Source organism: Phascolarctos cinereus, unplaced genomic scaffold, assembly GCF_003287225.1.
Source record: "Phascolarctos cinereus isolate Bilbo 61053 unplaced genomic scaffold, phaCin_HiC Scaffold_4;HRSCAF=312, whole genome shotgun sequence".
Classification (NCBI taxonomy): domain Eukaryota; kingdom Metazoa; phylum Chordata; class Mammalia; order Diprotodontia; family Phascolarctidae; genus Phascolarctos; species Phascolarctos cinereus.
Window position 1 is genome coordinate 302,722,942 of NW_027555847.1, and position 24,637 is coordinate 302,747,578.

Here is a 24,637-nt window from a genome sequence, read left to right on the forward strand (position 1 = left end):
TTTGTTCGTGCAAAAATCTTTCATAATAATCAAAATTATCCATCTTACTTCCCATAATGCTCTCTATTTCTTGTTTGATCATAAATTCTTCCCTTCTCCATAGATCTGTCAGATAAACTATTCTTGTTCTTCTAATTTGTTTATGGTATCACCCTTGATGTCCTTTTTTGACCTTATCTTGGTATACAGTGTGAAGTGTTGGTCTATACTTAGTTTTTGCCATGCTGTTTTCCATTTTTTTGTAGCAGTTTTTTGTCAAATAATAAGTTCTTGTCCCAAAAGCTTGGGTCTTTGAGTTTATCAAACAGTAAATTAATATTGTCATTTACTACTGAGCATTGTGCACCTAATCTATTACACTGATCCATCACTCTATTTCTTAGCAAATCCAAGATAGTTTTGATGATTACTGGTTTATAATATAGTTTGCAATCTGAAACAGCTAAGGCCACCTTCCTTCACATTTTTTTCCCCATTAATTCCCTTAATCTTTTGTTCTTCCAGATGAATTTTATTATTTTCTTTTCCTAGCTCTACAACAGTTTTTTGGTACTTTGATTGGTATGGCACTGAATAAGTGAATTAATTTAGGCAGAACTGTCATTTTTATTACATTGGCTTGGCCTACCCATGAACATTTGATAATTTTCCAGTTGTTTAGATCTGACTTTATCTGTGTGAAAAGTGTTCATTCTATTTGATCTTCCACAAAGTGACAGAGAGATCAAAAAGAATGAGAGTTAAGAAAAGGCTATTGGATTGAGCAGTTAGCAGATTTTTTTTTTGGGGGGGGCGGTTTCTGGTGGTGATAATGGCATGAAAATTCCCCAAAAGATAAATAAGAAAAAAAATCATCTTACCTGCCAAACAGACTATCATGAACAACATAGACAGAACAAACACTGAGATCTATTAATCCTTTTGGTTTTGTGGCTCGTTTTTCACTTTCAAAATAAATAAGCTGGGCATCATTTCCTTCTAAGATAAAATACAAATTTTTCCACCGTTTTCCTTTGCCTGCCCCAAAAAAAAGTAATTATTTTCATTTTTTTCCCCAAGAAACATTAAAAGCTAAAAGTCACATTACTGGAAACAAATTAATGTTTCAACAAAATTTTTTAAACCTTACACAAAACTAAAATCTTAACAGTTGCCCCTTCTAAATTTTAATCTTGTACATCGAAAACGAAGAACTCTTGCAGAATGAATAAAAATGCCTAGAAACTTCTAAAATATATCCTCTAATCAAAGCATTTGCTTACTACAAATTGTCATGTATTTTTAAAGTACTCTATTAACACAAAATTAACTTTTCTCTAGCCTTAGAGAAATAGTAAAAAGATCTCCACCTTATATTAGCTCTTTTCCATACTCCAGTGCTTCAATGAACCAAGGTCTAAAAAGCACTTCAAAGAGTAACAATAAGGGCTAGTATTCCACATAATGGGGAATACTCCCTTCAAATACCTGTAAAACACACATTTGTCTTAGTGCTCAAGACTACTGTATGCTCCTTAAAGCTTGAGGTAAAAGAACTAGAGGTCATTTGTTCTTTAAACCTAAGAGACTTAAGAGGGGTTTTATTTACACCCCTTACATTTTTTTAAAAAGTTGTATAATAGTCAAAGCTAGCTGGAAAAAAAAAGCAATATTATATAATAAGTATATTTAAAAACAAACTTTCATTTTGTCTAATATGAATGACTCAACTTAAAAAATAAGCAAAATATGAAATATTTTAAAATACAATAAAAAATCATACTTACTCTTTTTTAGAAGATAGCCTTTCTTAACTATATTTTTATAAAATGCATCCTTTGTTTTGCGACGAATTGTATTGTAGATTTCTTTGCCATCTACCGAATCATTAAGTACTTGTTCTTGATGCTGATTAAAAATTTAAAAAAAAGTACACAAACAAATATCTCTCAAATACAACTCCTTGGTGAATCTGAGATAAATCTATGTTGTGGTTACTTAATTAAGGAAGGAAGTGCACGTGTGCCCTCAATTAAAAAAAAAAAGTCATGTCAAATCCTAAATTTGCCTAACAGATAAATCAAGGAGAGGCTTCACATATAAAGAATTCTTGCTAATTTAAAAAAAAAAAAGAATTCTTGCTTTTCAAAGAAGTATTGGAAGAGTTCTCAAATATCATGAGCAACCCATTAAAATCACTTAATTTACAATATAACATGATACAATAAAGCTCACATTTACAATTAATTGGGAACATATATTTCACATGCAAGCAATGTAAAAGCTACAATCAGAGAAACGCATAAATCAAAGAAAAGAAAGGCTTGTCATGTAGAACTAGGGATAACTACTGAACTCCATTATAACCTTGAATAGTGAGGAAAGTCCATATGATGCACTGCCTGTGGCAAATTTACAGAAGGACATAGACAAGAGTTTCATGGATGAATGGGCATGAACAAGGTTGTCAGCTTCATTACTGGAAGGAGTATCCATAGCAGTGAAATCGCTGATCTACCAGAATGTGGGAAGAGACCTGATCTAAGGAAATCAGCATACTAAGACTAAGAGGACAAATGGACAAAAGCCAGGTACAATTTCTGCTCTCCTAGATTAATTTCATGTTTATCTACTGAAATAAAACTGTATAAATTTGTATTCATTATTTCATTAGTGACGTCAGTCAGACTGCTTTCTCACAGGCATATTTTGTAGCTTCTCATATAATCCTTGAGGAAGCATATACCAGAAAAGTCAAACCACCATGACCAATTTGTCCAAAATCTCTCTTTAGCCCCCAATGAGGACAGCCCAAGACACCAAACACAAAGAGACTTGGGAATAACAGTGTCACCTAAACCACCAGACTTGCTTCCAATTTAGTCCTCCATAGCCATCACTGTGAGGTTCTCCTGACAGTGGAGAGGGGATTCACCTTTCTAATCATCAACTGCTGATCAACAGGCACAGGAAGCCTGGGAGTGATGGTATCTCTTGGACCACCCTTCCTGCTTCCAGCCCAGTCCCAACAGCCATCATCTAGGGAAGCAACTCCTGCAGAGAAGGGACTAGCCATCCCCAACAACTGCCACCCACCTGTCACACACAGGGCAGGGCCAGCCAGCCACTATGATGGAGGGACAGGAGGCAGCAAGTGCAACACAAGTTAAACCACCTTCTTGACTACCATCTCCTATCAAACCCTGAACCTAAAAACTCTGGGAAAAGTAACATTAAATAATGATGGGAAAGAGGCAGCATTAATATCTGCTTTGTCACTGTATCCTCATAACCCTGGAACTTTTTTCATCTGATTTGTAGTTGTGAGTTCCTTGAAAGTAAGAACTGTTTTACCTCTTCTATTTGTATACTTGATGCTTAGCAAGGTATTTTACACATAGGAAGTAGTTAATAAATGCCTTATTCATTCATTCATAGTTCATTTACTCATGCTGATGACCATAATCAGACACCCAACATGACAGAACGAGATCATGACAGCAGGCTTCAAACCCTCAATAAAGGAGGAGAATCAAGTCCTGTGCTCAAAGGGGAATGGAAAAGGAGTTGGGGGCTTGCGGACAAAGGAGAAAATTTAGACTAGGCCCTATGAGAAATGATGTACGGGGTTCAATCAAAGATAGACTTAAAAACTGTGAATCATTATGGGCCCATCTGAGGGTAGATAGTATAATTTGTAGTGAACTCAGTTACTGAAACTACAGCACAGCTGACAAGCTTGGGAGTAGGAGTGGAAAAAATGATGAATGGGAAGAGTGAAAAGAAAAGATTCAAGACTAGAAGATAATGCATTGTTGAAATGACTAATTATTATAGAAAGGAGGTAATATCAAAGCAGAAGTAAAAAACAGAGAACAAGACTGGATTAAAGGATAGGAAACTGAGTAGAGAGAGGCATGGTATAACAGGAAACATGTCAGAGGATCTAAGATCAGATTGTGGGTCTGCTACTTCCTTATATAAATTTGGAGTAAGTCACTTCAACTCTCTGAACTTCAGTTTCTTAATTTGAAAAATGAGAGAGAATTTAGATAAGCCTAAGGTATCTTTCAGTTGTAATTCAACAGTTCTAGGTGATAAAGTGTTACATCTAAAATGTGTAGCCACTACTATAGACGAATTAGAGATTACTTAATAAATACTTGTTCACGATTGAGATGGAAGTCATGGGAGTTAGGTCGATCTGAGAGGCCAATGGACCCTATGAGGCTCACAGAATTTGAGCTCATAATTGTTAGGGGCATGACTGTAGCTAAGTCACTTAATCTCTCTGAGCCTACTTTCATTATATATAAAACCAGAATATTTATACTACCTATTCTAGGAGGCTGTTGGAAAGAAAATGGTATATAAACCTTATGGAAGCTACTATTATTATAAAGGTCATCAATATGAATGCACAAATCATGGAGGATTATAGCTGCAGTAGAAAACACTGTAAGTCAAGTCAATGAGGCATTTGCAGTGTTCTGAAGGTTCACAGATAGCAATGTTAGCAATCAGAAGAGGCCTTAGGTTTGTTTAGAGGAAAATAAAGTAAACAAGACAGGCTCTTCTAAGTCCAAAAATGTACCCAATGTAGTCCATGATGCTCAAAGGGAATTGCAAGGACCTCTTCTACACATCTGGTGCCGTGGCAACTGCCATATGCAAACAAGGATCCAGACCTCAGAGACTTGGTCCATATTATAGGCTCCAGCCCTTTCTAAACATTGTGTTTTGGCCCCATATTGAACTATTTCCATACTGCAGGAATCCCGCTGTTCCTAAGGGGATTCCAGGTAGGTAACCTAGCACCAAGGTTCCTGCCCTGGTACATAATTATTCCCTGGATTCTTATTATTTGATCCAGAAGCACAGAATTCTAACAGTAACTCCTTCTTGAGATTGGATTTGGAATCTTTCTCACTCTGGAACCCACTACTATTTAAAAAGGCATTAACTAAGGCATTTCTTCACTTAAGCCAGACACTAGGCTTCTCATGTAAATCAGGACTCATTCAAGACCAGAACACAGTATCAGTCTTCTTGAAGCTAGGTATTCCTCCAAAATCAGCATCTCAGAAACAAATTAAACTGGAAACCAAAACCAAATGATTGTTACACATGCAGGATATCTTTTGGGGATATGTCACCCCACCACCACCACCACCACCATCCTGGAATAAGGTGAGGAAATGGTACAGAGAGTGAGTTTGGTTATTTGCCTGGGGACCCAATCACTATGTATTTACAAACCCAGGTAATGGACTAGATCTCAACCTCTGCTGGCTCAACACCTTTTCCCCTGGTATCTGGATAAAGAAAATACTGATGATGTACTACTCCTGTTGTTACAGAACCCTGAAGGGTGGAAGTACCAGCTGCCACAACATCACAACATTCTCATATTTTTCTCACCTCTTATTCTCCCAATCCCTGTGATTCAGTCATCTTTTAAGGCACTAACTACCTGTTATCACTCCCTTATATCCATGTATCTTAGCCCCACTCTTCCCTAAGCCCTAATGCTTAAATCTCTGTAGTTCCTATTCTATCTTAACTGAATTACCTTTTCCCTCATTCATGAAATCAGGTTTTAACTGTAATTCTATCTCTGTTCCAGTAATGTGAGCTTCTTCACTTGCTTCTCCCAATACAATGGATGGAGTAAGAGGAAGAGAAGGCATACTCCTTGCTCAATGCCAGTTTCAGACCCTCCCCTGACAGCCATAATGCACCAACCTCTCCTCTAAGATTCACTTTATCCAGGAACAATTGACATCTCTCTCAGGAGCTTGCTATACACAGACACACAGACACAGACAGACAGACAGACAGACACACACACACACACACACACACACACACACACACACACACACACACACACACACACACACACACACACACACACCCTTCACTCTCTCTTTATCCACTAGTTCCTTCCTGCCTATAAATGTGTCCAGGTCTCCTCCACTAATAAAATAAAACTTTTATATAACCTTATCAATCTCCATTACAAAAGTCATACCCCTTGAAAGAATATCTAAACTCGCTGTCTCCATATTCTCAATTCTATCACATCTCAACCCCTTGTAATCTGGTTTTCAACTCTACCACTCTATGTTTTTTTTTTTTGCTTATTTTTTTTTTTGGTGAGGCAATCAGGGTTAAGTGACTTGCCCAGGGTCACACAGCTAGTATCAAGTGTCTGAGGTAACATTTGAACTCAGGTCCTCCTGACTCCAAGGCCAGAGCTCTATCCACTGCACCACCTAGCTGCCCCTAACTCCACCACTCTAACAATACTACCGATAATCAACAATATGTTAACTGGTAAAAAGTCTTACTCAGTTTAATTCCACAATTCTGGATTCTGGATTCTGCTGACCTCCCTGAGGCCCTATACAATTCTCCCATACTTTGCCTGGTATAACACTGTTCTCTCCTTGTTTCCTTCTGTCTTTATGATGGTTCCTTCTCAATCATCTTTGCTACATCATTATCCATCTTCTGCCCAGTAAACGTCAATATCCCCTGAATTTCTGTCCTAGGCCCTCTTGTTTTTCTGTCCCTAAGGTCTCAATCACCTCTATGCAGATGATTCCTAAACGTATAAAACTAGCTTTATTCTTCCTTTTAAATTCTAGTAGTTCATTGCCAAATGCCTACTGAACATTTCTATGTGGACAGCCCAAGAGTATCACATGTCCAAAACGGAGCTCATCATCTCTCCCCATCATCCTCCAAACTTCCCTATTTCTGTTAAAGGCACCATCATCCTTCTGGTCACACAAGGTTTGCAACCTTAAAGTCATTCTTGACTCATTTTCCCTTACCCTCCAGAGCCTATCAATTGTCAAGTGCTGTTGATGCTATCTGTTACTTCCCTTGAATACATATTATCAGGTAAGATCAGTGGAAAGATAAGGAAAGGTAAAGAAGACCATGTAGTTAGGTCAATCACAAGCTTAGCAATCTGGCAAGAGTGGACTTGTGTGCAGGCCAAATAGGTGAAATATATAGGTTAGTATAAGGCAAAACGTTAAGTAGGTAAGTATAGCAATAGAACTGTTGAGGCTAAGGAAATGAAGTCGAGTAGAACTGTCAAGTTATTAAGAGACAATAATTGGCTGTAAAAGTTTCAGCTATGAGCTTAGAGTGGAGGTAAAAATTCCCACAAGTAGGTTAAAAAAAAAAATGAAAATCCAGGCAGTGACAAACACCAAGTGTTCCATGTTTGCATTTCTGTCCCAGATGAGCGAGTGTTATCTGTGTTCAAAGTATAGGCTAATTCCCCTCCAGAAGGACAAAATGAATGCATTCAAAGAATGCCTCTCCACACTCTTAAGTTGTGAAGAAGAATGAAGTCAACCTAACGGAAAGAGAAGCACAACTTCAACTGGAATAAAAGGGACCTGAGGTAAAGGAGAGATGTAATCTTTGTCAGGATGTTGAAGAGTATTATTACATGGAGAGGAAAGGAAAGAGATAGAGGATTTGTACATTCTGAGCCTCAAATCAAAACTGTAGCTCTTTCAAAAGAGGAGAATGATGCCTGTCCTGCAAACAATAATACAGTAGAGCCACAAAAGTAATCAGGAGATCATCCAGTAAGTGTCAGATGAAAATTCAAAGAGCAGGAGTAGCTAGTGATACACTCCTTAGGGGGTAATAAGATGACTATTTGTAGACCTGATAACAAAATGAAAGATCTATTGTCTTCCTGAAAGGATATATCCAAGGCATAGCAAAAGCTTATCAAAATGGATGACGACAACTACCCACTACTCATAATTCACATGAGCCCAAATGTGAAGAAGCATATCACTAACAGATATGAAGCCTTGGGCAAGGAATCTTAAGGCATGATTCATGATGTTCAGTTGTTTTTCAGTCATGTCTGACTTGTCATGACCCCAACTGGGGTTTTCATGGCGAAGATACTGGAGTAGTTTGCCATTTCCTTCTTCAACTCATTTTTATAGATGATGAAACTGAGGCAAACAGGTTTAAGTGACTTGTCCAGGGTCACAAGCTAGTTGAATATCTAAGGTCAAATTTGAACTCAGAAAGAGGAATCTTCTTGACTCCGGGCCTGGCACTCTATCCTTTGCACCACCTAGCTGTACTGTTATAAGGAAACAGGTTTTATTTTCCTCACTCTTGCCTTTTGAAGTTAAGGGATGCTGAAGTGAAAAATTAATGTGGAAAAACATAAATACAGTTTAAAAAAGAATGATAGCTTCTTGGCCAAATGTGGAACATGCCTAACAAAGTCTAGAAAGATTTTCCTAGATATCTAGCAAATGTAACAGTCAAGAAAAATCTAAATTTAAAAGAACGGGGGAGGAAAAATATCAATGCATATGTGCCAAGTTACACAGAGAAGAAGAATAAGCTGAATAATAATTGTTGACACACAGAAGTTCACAGGAGAAAAAAAATCCAATAAAGGACCCTGCACTTAAACCCATGACTTTACATACCTACACACACAAAAGTTTAGGTAACAAACAGAAGGAACTCCAGTTTTTATTTAAAAAGGCAAACTTGACTGCAGGTATCACATTTGGGAGGATGAAACCCATGACTATACCATGGCTCCAGATAGCTATACTTTCCTCAAAACAAACAAAAGGAAAAGGGTAGCCTTTTATATTAAAAAGATATTCATGTGAGGAAATACACATATACATGTACATGTGTATATATTCATATACAAACACACAAAACACACAATCATGCTTTACTAGGCTACAAATATCAAAGTTAATTAACATCCCCTCAAACAAGCCAGCTGATGACACAAAAAGTGAAGAGTAGTTTCAGAGTACCAGAAGACAGCCATGATGGCATTTAAACACGACATAAAGAATTCAGAAATTTAATTCAGTTCGACAACCATTAAGAGTCTATGAGGTATCTGAAAAGTCTTAGTGCAGTTTTTGTCTTTAACAATCCCTGGAATCACCAAAAAAGGGACTCAAGTCCTACCACTGACACACCAGCTGTGTAATCATGGGCAAGATATTTAACTTCTCAATGCCACAGGTAAATCTCTAGTTTTCTAAGGGTCACTTGCTGTTCTGCATCAGAGGAAAGAGCTTCATACTGAGGAGTTTTCCATAGCAATGAAATCACAGGGTCTAGACCAGAACTCCTTCAGGAAACTTTTAAAAAGGGAAAAATGTAGGGAAAATTGTAAGATAGCTGACATAAATTATGTAAACTACAAAGAAAGAATTACCTAGGATGACAAAAGATGTAAACCCCACAAGTCCCTCCAGGAATTTACAACTGTTCAAATTTCAGAAATCAAAAAGGATTTTTCAATTTGCTTTTACGTTGAAGAAACTTGTTGCTACTTAAGCAACCTGTAATTTTCTCTTCATTCAACTTTTACTTTTTTCTGGTTAATTTCACAGACTTAATTATGTGAATTTTAAATATGTGTGTGTGTGTGTATACACACATATATACATACACATGCATATACATATATACATATATATGTATGTATATATATATTAAAATGTATGTATGAATGTATACTAGTAAAAAGACCTTAAAAAAAAAACAAATCTCAAAATATTGTTTGGGCCTCCAGGGTATGAAACCCTTACCTGCATTGGGACAGGATCCTTAAGGTAGTAGCCTTCAACAATCTGTTCCTTCCGATAATGTTCAATGATGTCACCAATGCTATGAACATAAAAATTATAAAACTGACAATTTGTATAATGTTCAAAAAAGTGTTAAAATAAATTAATCTTAACTATCACATGCCAGTTAGTGGAGTTATATCATGTTAGCAAGTTTTCCACAGCGTACAACTCAGAAAACATTAATGAAATTTTTCTTCATAATAATACTGGATTTAAATAAAAACTCTTCATCAAGTTATTACCTAAATCAAGATTCCTTTGGTCAATAACAATACTACCAAAATTTTGAAATAAAGAAGTTGCTATTAGCTGAGATTGTGAAATGGCGGATAATAGATTAGAAGCATTTAATTTTTATTAAATTTCTTCTATAAGACTGGAATGAAAGAACTGATAGATGCACTCCATTTACCTAGCAATCAATAAGTTATGTTAAATTAATTATTCTCATCACCAAAACTCCTTTATAGTGTTTCTCTAATTACCAGATGCATTTAGGCTATAATTTCATTCTGAAGGACCTATGTCTGACAGGTAAAAATAAACCCAAAGGAAAATTTGACGTCTCTTTCATAAATGTCACTACTATACTCCCAGTAGAGCAAAATAAATAAATATATAAGAAAGGACCATAATTTTATTCGAAAATACAAATACAAATTACAAATAATTCAGTATTTCAAGAAAAAGATATGAATAAAAACTGAAATTAAATGATAGCAATACCTAAAATAAAGTTTACAATTTATTTCCCATACTTAGTTTCTACTTAACGATAAATAATATATAGCAAAGTAAGTTAGGTTTCTCCATAATCTAATAGCTGACATTTATACGTTGTGTTTAAGGCTTACAAAGTACTTTTTCCAGAACAATTTGGTGCCTTAGGCAGCACACTATTGTCCCTATTTTACAAATTAAGAAAGGGAAGGTCAGAATCTAGATTTGCTAAGTCCAATGCTTTTTTCACTATGCTATGCTATCCTTAAGACTAATCTGAAATTCCAAGATTTCCTTATTTCATTAAGGAGAAAAAATTCAGAGACAGCAAGGAAAATATTTCTTAATACTGAAGGTTTTATTTTTCTCTGTCATTTGATTACTCCTCTACTCTTAATAAAAGAGTAATCAAAAGATGAAAAAATTTAATTTCACTAGAAAATGCAAAATGTACAAAATTAATCAGCACAAAGTAAAAACAGATGACTTGAAGAGGTCACATGAAAAAGATGAATAGATGAACTGAATTCTAAATGTTATTTAATACAAGAAAAAAGAAAGAGTGGTAATAAATATCACAAAGAAGACATTCTCTAACTGATCTCTTCTAAATTTACAAAGAGGAAAGTCTATCTGATCCCCATGGGCTCTGTGTCTGTGACATTTTTCTAAGGAAAAAATTCTTGAAAGTATATTTAATTTTTAAAATGTTTATCATCTCATATTTTAAAATGAGTGTTTGATGATCATTTAATTATGTCAATTCAAAAATAAAGTTCTATGAATCTTGGTCAGAAATCACATCTCTTTTATTGTAAAAATCTACAATGACTTTGGTCATTTGATAAATATGTGACTGGCCATTCCTACTGTTCCCTAAATTCAGGCTACAAAGCTATTCAGAACATCATAAAAGGTACTAGTTAAATAAGGTGCATAATGATTTGGGGATGTAGATTCAGTTACTACCTCTCTTCACCTAAAGAGCAACAAGGATGGTTTTACTTTGACTTTAACAGAAAAGATAAAGTTATAGTTGTGATAGATAGACTCCTAAAGCATACGTAACTCATAAAAAAATACAAAACTGACAGCATAAACTTCCTAACAGATTATCTGCTTCTGCTAAAAATGTTAAGAAATCATATATTTTCCAAAAAGAATGCCATCTACATATTCAAGTCAAATAACATTTGGATTTCTTAAAAAAATAAAAACCCTGAAATGTTCAAAATCTCTTAAAAATTCATTTTAGTTTTAGAAATGCAACATTTGTATTATAATAAAGTCTGAAAAATAAAAATTAGGGATGTAGCTAAAGCAACTAATTAGTATACTTTTAAAGAAATTATTTCACATTGCCTGCTTACTCAATAAACTATATGCAAATGACAAATACAGAAGAAATTTACACCAAATTCTTTTACCTTACTGTTCAATAGTACCCTTACTACCACAAAAACTGCTTCTAGTATTCAGGAAAAAAATTCTATCTTTGTAAAGCTTTGATACTTTAGATTAGATAGAAGGTAAGTGGTTCAATAAACAATACATTTCAAACAAGTAGATACTTAGATCATCTGATCTTCAACAACATTCACCAAAGCAGACCTTTGTCAATCCAGTTAAGCTTAGTTTTCAAATGTTAGCTTGTTTTCCAGATCACTAGAAGACACGACCATGTGAAAAATTAATTTACTTTCATGAAGTAAAATCAAACTGTACCTAGACTGATTTTCAGTGAGGGTATCTAGAACCAGAATGTAATGTTGAAGTTACTCAAAAGGAGCTTATGTGTGAGGTATATAGGGGAATCCAACTGTCTAGTCTCATGCCTTCCACTTGATGTCTTAATATTATCAGGTAAATGTATGTCAATTAGGAGAACTTGATTATTTTTTCTGATAAACCAGATGCTAGATTTCTACTCACTCAGAAGTCAAGCTGAAAGTTAGAGAAATTCTAATTGGAATGAAATAAAATGCCTTACGTTAAAAGAATAAAGTATAGCAAAATCTTTCAAGAACAGATTCTGTCTTCCAAAAGAGGAGAACAATGTCACTCTCTAAATATCAAATATAGGAAATTTTACTCATTCACTTAACTTAGCAAATAAAATGGAAGATGTTTTCCTTTTTTTTCAAAAATGCTGGTTCTCTGTTAGGTTTTCTTGTACTAATTTTTATTTTTCTAAATCAACCTAGTAGCTAACTGTTTCACCTTGAGTTTTTGCTCTAAGCAAAGGACTCATTGTTAGAAATTTGATTTGCAATTTCCTTGCAGTCTAGACATCCAAGCTAAAAGTCAGGACTTAACAAATTAGCAATCCCAAAAGGAATTATCTAATTATATTTTTCAACCCTTCTTTTCTTTTCTTTTCTTTTTTTTTTTTGGCATCTGAGGCCATTTTAACCAACTTTTCCCGAAAGGAAAAAAAAATTAATTTTATTGCTTAAAAAAAAAAAAAAGAATAGTATGCATGGTTACCTAAAGCTCATTCTATTTTATCATTCCATCCTTTAAAAAAAAACGTAAGATACAAGTGTAATGAAAAGGTTACTATAGATTAACCTTCAGATTACTACAAATTAAATTCAACACCATCTGGGGTGTTTCTGAACAATATTTGAGCATGTTATAGATGTCAATTAATATTTAAAGGCAATGTGACTTTAAAGATTGGGAAAAGATATTTTTAAAAATCTCAGAGTCCAAATACAAAGACAATAAAAATTTACTCCAGGCTGCCAAAGGCAGATAAAACCTCACACTTCTTATAACTCACCTGTTATAGTATCGGCCTCCCATCATAAACTGATTGTTGGGTGTAGGACATATTTTAAAACGCTGAATATTTTCACTAGTCCGAAAATAAAGTGAATAGTCACCAGGAGTATTATCAGATGGCCTCACAAGGAAACTGCAAACCTGACCTACTGTGAAAATACAATAAAGTACCAATTATTTTTATAACCTCAGTCATCCTAAAACCTTTCATAAAGTGGCTGCACTTTATATGCACAAGTGGTAAAATATACAGAGCGTTGAGAGTGTGAGTGTGAGTATGAGAAAGAGAGAGTGTGTGTGTGTGTGTGTGTGTGTGTGTGTGTGTGTGTGTGCGTGTGTGTGTTTTCTTTTCCTAAGAATTTTCTAAGCAACTTTTTAACTGTTTTTCCCCTGGACATTTTCTGACTCCCCAATCCAATTCTCCTTCTTGTGACATGCCACCATTCCTACCTCTGTACTGAAGTATCACTGAAGTATATTAAAGCACTCTGCTTCATGACCTTACATTTCTATAAATGCCTCATTTATAATAAGGTAATCATTCAAAAAAATTCCACTGAACTTTTAAGACTAAAAAAAGTTAAATTCATATTATAATTGGCTCATAATTAACTCATCATTTTATGTATATTTCTAAAGGAGATGCTTTTGCCAATTAGATTAATTAAATTTATGTGTTTGGTGATGAACAAAGGGATGAATATGCAAATTCATCAAATATGTTTCAATAATTAGAATGTCTCAGAAAAGTTAAAACTGCAAATAAGTCCCAATTATTTAAGCTACTTTAATTGTAATTAGTTCCTGCGATGTCTCAGAACATGGTGGTAAAAAGTTTTAAACATATACACACACATATTTATACACAAACATGTTATTTTTGAAATGAAAAGTGCAGAACTTTAAACAAAAACAAACAAAAAACCCTTTAAAATGTCAATGAACTCTTCTCCTTACCTAACCTTTAGTTTCATTCCCCAAAAATCAAGGTTTTTAAATAAAGAGCAATTCCCCAGTCCTAGTGAATTTATCAGATAATAATTCATATCTGCATAGTGCTTTAAGGTTTGCAAAGCATTTTCTTCATACAAGAACTTTTGAATAAAGGTACTTCAAATTATCATCTTCATTTTATAAGGAACTAGACTGACAGATTATCCAACTTGCCAGTTGACTACTCAGGGGATAGCATCTAATACATCACACAGATCCCAACTGTTATCAATTACCAAGTAACAAATAATTATGTATAAATGAAACACTAATAAACAAAACATCTGAAAGACATGAAAATAAGCCAATTTATAGGTTTTTTAAGTATACATTAACAGTCAGAAAATATATACCTGTCATCAATAAAGCATAAGCTTCTTGTTTGGAAATCTTCCCATGGAACCATCTTAAAAATAAAATAAAGAGAAAATTCAAGAGTATATCTTTGTTGCTTTAATATGGATGGATAAAGGTTAAAAATTAATTTACTAAGTCATATTCAAAGAAAACACAATGGATTGGGTGAAAAGTCAACTTACAGAAGAAGCCGCCTAGTAGAAACTCTATTTGACCCATAATCTCTTCTACAATATCCCCAACAGAAGTAGCTGGCCAGCCTCAATTCAAACAACCCCCATCCCTAGTCTCCACCCCCTACTCCCTACTCCACAGGCCTCCTAAAAAAGAACTCACCATATCTATTCCACTTTTGAAGTTCAAAAGTTTTATTTAAAACAAGCCAAAATCTGCTTCTCTGTAACTTCAACTTACTCCAGTTCACTCTAACCTTGGTTTGTTTCCACCATCTACCTCCTTTACTCCTACTCAAATGTTATTGTTTGTAGAAATAATGAAACCATGCAGACCGGGTCCACTAAAAATTGAGGTTTAGAACCTTAGAATCATCACTGACTACTTTAAATATGATTTACTGTAATGCACTTATATGCTCCTACTACGTGCAACACATTATGCTAGTCACAGGGAAAACACAGACAAAAATGAAAAACATCTGTCCTCAAAGGGGTACAATATATAAATAGATCAACAGGGGCAGGGGAGAGGGGGTTGGAAGACAACTTAGGACAGGAGAAAAGAATATTAACAACTAGGGGCGTCAGAAAAGGTATAGGAAGTAGCATCTAACATAAACCTTTAAAGAAGCTAAGGACTCAAAAGCAAAGGTGAGGAAAGAGTGTTCTAAGCATTGGGGGAAAGCCTGTACAAAAGCACAGAAGCAGGTGATGGAATTCCAAGTTCATAAACAGTAAGTATGCAAATTAACTGCAGGTGTTACACAGAGTATATGAAGAAGAGTAATGTGAACTAACAGGTAGGCCAGAGTCAGAATGTGAAGAGATTAAACTGACAAGTTAAGGAATTTTTGCTTCCTGCCAGAAGCAATAAGGAGATGTTTTGTTTTACATCCTTCCCTTTTTAATCATTGAACCTTCTTGATTGGGGGAGTGACATCATAGGACCTATGCTTTATGAACATGATGGCAGCTGTGTGGAAGATGAGGAAATTTTTATCAAGACCAACAAAGAAGTTATTGCAACAAAGTGAGAAATGGTGAGGGCCTGACAGAAGGTAGTATGCGATGCTATAAAGGCTGACTCAAGATTTGGCAATTGGTTTATATTCAAGAGCAAAACTGAGAAGAATTAATAAGGAAAGAAATCAATGGTAATGCTGAGGTTCTCAACCTGGGTGGCCAGAAGGGTAATGATGATCTTGAGAAATGGGTAAGTTTGCTATAGGAACAAACTTGGGGTAGAAAGAACGTGCAACAATTAATTCTGTTTTAAACATGCCGTGTTGGAAAGACCTATGGCGCATCTGCAGGCAAGGGTGTTGTGAGACTAATGCTCAGGAGACAGATTAGGGCTAGATTCATAAACGTAGGAATCAGTTACAAAGAGAATAATAGAACACAAGGGAGTAGATCCAGAGAAGATGACCCAAGAAAGAATTTTGGCAGACATCCAGCTTAGTTGGTGAGATACAGATGATGATGAAACAATGAAGACTAAGGAAACAGTCAGAAAGATGAACCAGGACTGATTGGTGTTATGTAAGCAAAGACAGAATCCAGGAAAAAGGGTTGATGAGTGTCAAAAGCTACAAAGAGGTCAAACTTAGAAAAAGCCACTGGACTAATGTCACTAAGACAATGCTAGCAACTTCCCAGAAGCAATTTCAGTTGAGTGTTAAGGTCTAGAAATCGGGCTCAAAAAGTACCAAAAAAATGAAGTGAAATAAAGGCAAACAGAGATGGAATAGATGTATACTATGGCAATGAAGAGAGAGAGGAACAGCATACCACTGCCCAGCAGCAATAGACTTCAGAGCATTATGTTGGGGATGGGCGAATGACTTTGAATCCAGTTTCTGATTATAACTAAGGCACCAACCTTTCAAGTAAACTGCCAAGCAAAGGTCTCTGTTATAAGGATTGTGTACCTGCTGCTTGTAGTTCTGTTCTGTGGGGCCAAATATAACAGAAATCTAATTCTTTTTAGCATGCCCTTGAAGATATCTATCAGGTCCCCTATAAGTCTTCTCTTCTGCTAAATAAACCATTATTTTCTACTCTCCAATATTTTGCCCCCTATTTCTTTCTCTGATCACCACCTTGTCAATACTTACCTTTTTTTTTTTAATTATTTTTAGGCAATTGGGGTTAAGCGACTTGCCCAGGGTCACACAGCTAGTAAGTGTCCAGTGTTTGGTATGTGGCCAGATTTGAACTCAGGTCCTCCAGACTTCAGGGCCCCCACCTTGTCAATTTTTAACCTTGATTTGTTCTCATCATGCACCTCCTTTACTCCCATTCATATATTACTGCTTATGTCAAATAATGGAACTGTGCAGACTGGATGTACTCCAAATTGAAGTTTACAATCTTCAGTGACTCCTTAATAATTTTTCTCAGTTTTACACCAACTATACAATCAAGTACCACATCTTACTGATTCAACCTTTACAACATCTTTTGCATACATCTTCTCTCCACTCATGGCTACCTTACTTTAGGCCCTCATTATTTCTCACTTGGATTATTGCAGTAGCCCCCTTATTGGTCTTATTTTATTTTCTCCTAAATCTCAAATAATCTCAAGTGGGTCCTCATTGCAAGCAAAGCAATCCTTTTATTCCTCCCCAAACAATTCTCTACCTCCACTCAGAGAGAGCAACTACTCTTCTCTTATTAAGCCTCTTATGGTGTCTTCCTCCCATCCTCTAAGCTCAGTATATCACATCATACTTCACTCAAAAGAACTGAAGTCATTCACCAAGAGTTCTTTTCAACCCTTCTCCTCTCACATCTCTCTAAAATCATCCTATCATCCTCCACTATATCTTCCTTTCCTTAAAGTTGTGATGAAGAAGCAGTCCTTCTTGCAAAGACCAGCCCTTCTATATGAGTCCAATTCCACCCTCTCCAATCTTCTCCAGTAAACTGCTCATATGAGCATCCCTACCTCTCTTGTCTTCAATATCCTTCCTAGCTACTTACAAATGCACTCATCTCTGCCATCTATAAAATTCCCTCACTACTTTCTTCTCTTCCCCATGAGACTTCATGCTGAATTTTTTTCTCACCTTTTCAACTAACCTCAATAAAAAAGTCAATTACTCTTGGTTTCTCTACTTCCTCTCCTTTCAATCTGACTTCTTCCATTAACATTCAACTGAAATCACTTTTTCCTAAAGAATAGGCCTGACCATTTCATATTCCCTATTCAGCAAAATCCAGTGGTTCCTTAATAGTTCTAGGGGCAAACAAAAACCCCACCATTTGGCATTTAAAGTTTAGTCTCTTTCTATATTTCCAGCCTTCATGTATATGTATACATATGTGTATGTGTATGCATATATTATGTGTGCGCGGCGCATGTGTGTGTGTGTGTGTGGTGTGTGTGTGTGTGTGTGTGTGTGTGTCTACTCCACAGTCCTCTTACCTAAACAGCCATACTGGCCTACCTTTGGTTACTTATACATGGTACTCAATGATCTGTTTCTGTTCCTTTGTCCTGGCTGTCATCCACATCTGGAATACTCTCCAGCCTCCCTCCTTCACTCCACTTCTTAGAAACTCTGACATTCTTCAAGACTCAGCTCAAACTGTACCTTGTGCAGGTGGCCTTGTAGGTCATCCTGCTAGTTCTTTTGCCTACCCTAAGGGCATTTTATTCCAACTCTGCACATGTCTTATAAATACCACGTACGCTTCCTGAAAGCAGAAACTTGCTTTTTTTTTCTTTTCATCACTAACATTTAGCATAATGCCTGGAACACCGCAATAAGCCAATTGACTAATTCAACATATACTCACAGAGCATTCCCCCCCAGGCATCTCATTAATAAGGTCATGCTTCCATTTGTCTATTGTTCCTTCCTAAATTTTTGTGCCCAGAACTGAATACCAACAAGTACTCCAGATACGATAGGGAAGAGCATAGTATGCCTATCATCTCCCTCATTTGGAAAACTGTCTATATTTTTTCAGCTTAAGATAATAGCTTCAGGGGATGTCATGTCATCCAACTGTCTCTTGTTGGTACAACAGGTTAAAGATTTGAAATCTCTGAAGAAATCAGAGCAACAGATTTTAGAATACCAAATGGAGATTTCAACTAAAATGACAGAGAAGGCAGAATGTAGAAAAAAGCAAGAACTAAAAAGAAATCAATGCAGAAACAGGAAAATTAAAGAAATGAGAGATCTACACAAATAGGATCAAGGTGACAAGGTAAGAGAAAAAAGAATTAAGGCATATCTTAGTGTACATCAACTCTGAGAGATCAAAATAAACAGATTAAGATGACACTAAAAAAGAAATTTTAGAAAATGGAGATTCTATGCAGGACAAGGAAGGAAGCTACAATTAAAGGATGACTGAATTTAGAAGAAACATAGGTAAATAATTAAATAGTAGTATAATGAAAACAATTAAAGAGATGTGTCCCTGACACAACAATCACACTACCAAGAAACAAAGTATATGACTCCTAGAACACAAAATAATAGAGGGTTCTTTAACCAGGAAAACTTTTAAGATGCTGATATTACTTTATAAATGCACACCTTTTCGATGCTAGATAATTCTACCCCTCTTTTTTTTTCTTGTTTTTACAACAAGGTTTCGAAGTAGCCAGCCCATAACACTGAGAGGATAATATTATCAAACTCTAGGTTTAGATTAGGTCTAGTTACATTTGTACTGGCATCACGAATAAATTATTTAAAAATTCGAGAATTGCTTGAACAAATCTTTGGCAGCAGCTATCAAAGGCATATGGAAAAAGGTGAAGTGACCACAGTGACACAGGCTGTATTAAACATGGTATTTGTAAAAGGTGAAAAGAGAAAATACTAGGAACTGAGAAGTCACTAACATTACTAAATGTGTGTTCATGAATCCTGGGGCAAAAAGTTGAAGAGGGGGACAGCTAGATGGCGCAATGGATAGAGCTCTGGCCTTGGAGTCAGAAGGACCCGGGTTCAAATTCAACCGCAGACATTTGACACTTATTAGTTGTGTGACCCTGGGCAAGTCGCTTAACCCTGATTGCTTCACCAAAAAAGCAAAAATAAAAAAAGTTGATGAGAATAGTAAACAAGTAACAGAAGTAAAGTATGAGATAACTCACTGCTTTTTAAAAGAAATCACTAAAAATAACAAAAGGTAGGGAGAAAGAACATTTTTTAAGGTTTTTCCTTCAAGCCCACAGAAGAGTAGTGCATATGGCAGACTGCTCAATTTTTCCCTATTTTCCCGTGTATGAAATTTATTTTGGATTCACTTCTAATGAATCCAAATTATCAGTCACTTCAGCAACCCTCTTCACAACCCTTAAATCCTTGGACACACATGGCTCTCTGATATTCCAACCCTCTAATTCTGGGTAAACTGCCCTATCTGCCTCCTTCACTCTTACTTCCATGCTACCAAACCCTAGAAAAAAATCATGGTGACATGCTTACTGAGTCAATTTTATTTTTTCTAGTAACAACCAAATTTTCATCAATGTCTTATAATCTCTTTATTCCTCTATTACATCTTCCACATAACTATCACAAATCTCTTCTCAAGCCCTAACATTATACCATCACCTCCTCATTCTTAGCAACAACAATAAAAAAGTAAGCATCCCTTCTTTCCAAGGATAAACATTCTACAGATGCTACCATCACCTTTGTGAATTGTGCTCCATCAATTAAATTTTGTCCCTTTATAAATAAGGTTTGTTTCCCCAACTCCCAAGCACACTGAGCATTCCTATCCTAAAAAGAACAAAACCATAGAAATAAAGAGTAGCAGTTCAACTTGGACATGAAAAATCCTTTCTAAAACATATACAACAAAGTGATCGTTCAGACTCTGTTTTAAGACTTCTGAGTAAGGGAGAACTCAAATGTCCTTTGAGTAAGCCCATTCCACTTTCAGTGGACTCTATTTATCAGAAATGTTTTCCTTATATCAAGCCTAAATTTGACTATGAAACTTCCACTCCCCACTCCTCCAGGATCCAGAACTTAACACAACATTCTAGATGTGAAAGACTAAAAGTGAAGCAGTATAACCTCACTCATTTTGAACAAGACATTTCTCAACACAATCTAAAATCACACTTGATTTTTTGGGGTTGATGGGGGTGGTAAGGGACCTGCTAATAAGAGAAAGAAGCAGCAACACTCTCACTATCCACCATACTTCTTTTCCCGTAACTAAAAGACTTTCCCTGTAACAAATCTCTCAACCAATTTCAACAACCAATTGACAGTGGCTTAGCAATCAAATTTCCTGATTTTTAGTACCATGGAATACATTCTGTACATCTGTACCAAGCCACTAAAACATAATCAAAGGCAATAAGTATTACCTTACAATCTCCACATTTATCTTGTATCAATTTCCTATCAATCATTTTTTGAACATCATTCCCCTCAGTAAACAAAGCAGAAGAAATGTGTTTAACAGCCTCTTTCTTTTGTCTATTATCTTGCCGTTTTTCTTTCCAAGTAGTAGTCCTTTAATCAGTTTGAGTATCTTCTTTTAGCTAATGTAGCTTAAATTTTTTTTAACCAATATAGCTTTTAAAAAACAAAAACAAACAAACAGAAAGTACTTTTGCTGTCCTTACCACTGGGCCTGAGTTCACGGGATCTTACCTACCTTTTTCTCTGAACCCTATTACTCTGCCTTCCAAGAGTTCTGTCCATATTTCAGGCTATGCAGAGCTTTCCTCTCAAAGATTCTAGTGCAAAGAGATCACTTCTCTTTCAAGGTTCTCATCTTTTGTTTTTCATCAACAACTTCCTTTTTGAAGAGAATCAAATCTAAAACAACAGACTATCTTGTTGGTACCACTATCCTCTGAAAGATGAAAATATCTTTTAAAGGATGAAGTTATTAAGACAAATCAAGACATTATTCACTGTACAGAGGAGGGCTACAGAACAGGATCACATAAATGAAATCTGTTATTACTATTAGATCATGCTACGCTTATGAGCTATTCTCCAAATTTCTTATCCGTGTCCTTTTCTGTCCAAGTGGTTTGTAGTAGAGTCCACTGACAATATAACATCTGTTTCTCCCTATTCCCTTGCCCTTCACATATCAATGATACCTATCAGACTAATTTACCTCCTTGTATTAAGAGCCCTGATTTACCTTTCTTTTAACCCAGACTTTGTACAGTTGCGTGTAAACACTTGGGACATACACTTTCTATTGCTTATTCTCGGATTCTTTTGCTCTCTCCTATACTGTAGGAAGAATGTGAGAATAGCTATTCTCATAGAGAACTACTGCTGTCTATGGTACCTAGTTTGGCAGACATACTTAAGAAATTTTCTCCTCCCCTTTGTGCTGCATGCCCATCCCTTACCAAAAGACCATTATTTTCTATTTCAAGTTATGGTCCAGAAATCCAAGTCTCTTTAAAATCTATTTTTAATTTCTATTTTCTGCAAATGTGTCTATCCTTTATTTAGTGAGGATTTTCCTAACCATAGTTGTGAAATATATCACCACTTATTCTCTTCCAAATTTTTATATGATAGCATCTTTTATTTTAAGAAGGTCTTTCTTAAATAAGAATCTTATCTAAGTTTAACTAGCTTCCTCTTTTCTTGTCTTCAATCAGCAGCAGAGGAGGAAATGCTTCAGTCATCAGTTTTTGGTACACTCATTTGTGCCCAAGTGAATCTCCAGAAGTTAGTAATATTACTAGTCACTTTTTCCTTTCTCAATGCTCCCACACACCAAAATTATATAAATAATAATATGTACTAAATGAGTCCATTTCACCACCCACTAGCAACTAACCCTCAAGGAAATCTGACTTTCTTATCTAGCATTCCACCAAAAAGTGTTTTCAAGGTGAATAACTATTTCCTAACAGCCAAGAATTCTTATCCTCCTTGCCTTCTCTAAATGTGACACGGAAGAAAATTCACCTACTCCTTCCTAATGCTCTCTTTTTTGTTGGTTTTCCTGACACTAACCCTACAATTCACCTCAAACTCCTCCAACAGAACGGCACAAATAATAACAGAAGGATTATTGTGAAGTAAATAAGAAAAGCTTCAAAGAACAATCATCTATAGTAGTCATTTAAAAGTTAGGAGTTGAATAAACAAAGAAGAGATGATCAGGTATATTTTGCAAAGGAACAATGGCTTAAGCAAACATACAGACCGCAAGGAATATGTGTGCTGTATCCAAGAACAAGGAGTAGAAAAATTTGCCTAGACTACAGAGATCACATAAAGAGTAAAGACTAACTTTTTAAGGTTTAACAGACAGGACTAGACCATGGATGTTCTTGAACAGCAAGCCAAAAGGGTTATTTATACTTTACCCTGTAGACAGAGAAATGTTTCACATGAACTTGCTAAAAGTATCTCTAGATAAGGTGATGCAAATATTGATCAACATAATGAATAACAGCCAAAATACAGCTCATATTATCACCACAGAAAGGGAAATCTAGGCAGGTTTAAGGCAGAATTACTTAACAGTTCATTGCTTTCATGTTCCAAATATAAGAATGTATAACAGAAAAACAGTGGAGAGATCAAACTTTGAATTACATCTGCTTATGCCAAAAATTTTATGGAATGAGTGTGATCCACTGAAACAAAATGAGGTGCTGAAAAGGAAAGGCATGACCTACAAAAATAATCTGGTAATGAGGATTGCAGAAAGGAAAAAGGCAGAGAGGATCTATAAAAGAAAAAATTATTGCATATTTCATAACTAAAATAGATGAATCTGTGCCGTCTACCTCTCCTCCACACACACACACCTTCACCCCCAGTGTGGGAGGACATTGAAAAAATTTTTAAGAAATGAAGAAAAGTATTTGGTCAAGAAAAAAAAATGTGAACATTTTCCCACAGATAACAAGCTACTGAAAATAAAATCAAGTTTCAGAGAACAAGACTATTATTTGAGAGAACATTTTTGAAAATAGTTTTAAGAAAAATCTTGTTAAAAGGAAAAATGGCATATAAAAACTTACAAGAAAATAAATATTGGTATATTTTACAACTATGGCTAGGGGGGAAATTCTTAATCCAACAAGAGATATAAGCAATTGGAAAATTCAAAAGATAAAATAATTTCACTGTATAAGATTAAAAAGGCTATCACATGAACAAAATCAATGCAACTAAGATAAGAAAAACTCCTGAACAGATTAAAAAAAATTAGTTCATCAAATATCTCTGATAAATGGTCTGATATCCAAAATAACTGAGGAATTAACACAAATATATAAGACCAAGAACCACCTCCAAATATACAAGTGGTCAAAATATATAAACAAGCATTTCTCAAAAGAACTTAACTACTAAGAACCAACTACATGAAAAATTGTTCCAAATCAGTAAGAGATATGCAAATTAAAACAATTCAGGTTTCATCACATACCCAATAAAACTAATAAAAAGTGAAACACACAAGAAAGGGTTGTGGGAAGTAAGGTACATTAGGTTATTGTCAGTGGAAGTGTAAACTGATCTAACCATATTAAAAAGCAGTTTGGAACTATGCTAAAAAAAAAAAAAGTAAAAATGTCCTATCTTTTGACCCAAATAACCCAGTACGGGTCTACTCGAAGTAGATCAAAACCAGCAAGTTACAAATACCCAAATATTTACATTATTGCTTTTTGTGATAGGAAAAAATTGAATTCAAAAAAGGTACACATCAACTGGGAAATGGTTTAACTTTGGCACATGAATACAATAGAATATTACTGTACTATTAAGAAACATTAAATAAGAAGAAACATGAAATCATATTTGTAAAGTACTCAGCAGTCCCTGGAACATAGTATGCACTTAATAAATGCTTGTTCCTTTCCCTCCCTTAAATGAACTGATGCAAAGTGAAATAAATATAAGGTAGAAAACAATATACATGGTGACTACAATAACATAAATAAATAAATAAATGAATGAATGA

General features: G+C 35.3%; 1 protein-coding gene across 1 annotated transcript in view; it reads right to left on the reverse strand.

Moving 5' to 3' along the window:
- Positions 1 to 24,637, reverse strand: part of RASA1 (RAS p21 protein activator 1) — a 109,567-nt gene that overhangs the window by 36,488 nt on the left and 48,442 nt on the right. Inside the window, exons 7-11 of the mRNA XM_021008047.2 lie at positions 14,504 to 14,556; positions 13,156 to 13,306; positions 9,609 to 9,687; positions 1,767 to 1,887; positions 861 to 1,017 (exon numbers count right to left, since the gene is read on the reverse strand). Coding sequence (XP_020863706.1) covers positions 861 to 1,017; positions 1,767 to 1,887; positions 9,609 to 9,687; positions 13,156 to 13,306; positions 14,504 to 14,556 — 561 coding nt within the window. The remainder of the gene's footprint in view (positions 1 to 860; positions 1,018 to 1,766; positions 1,888 to 9,608; positions 9,688 to 13,155; positions 13,307 to 14,503; positions 14,557 to 24,637) is intronic.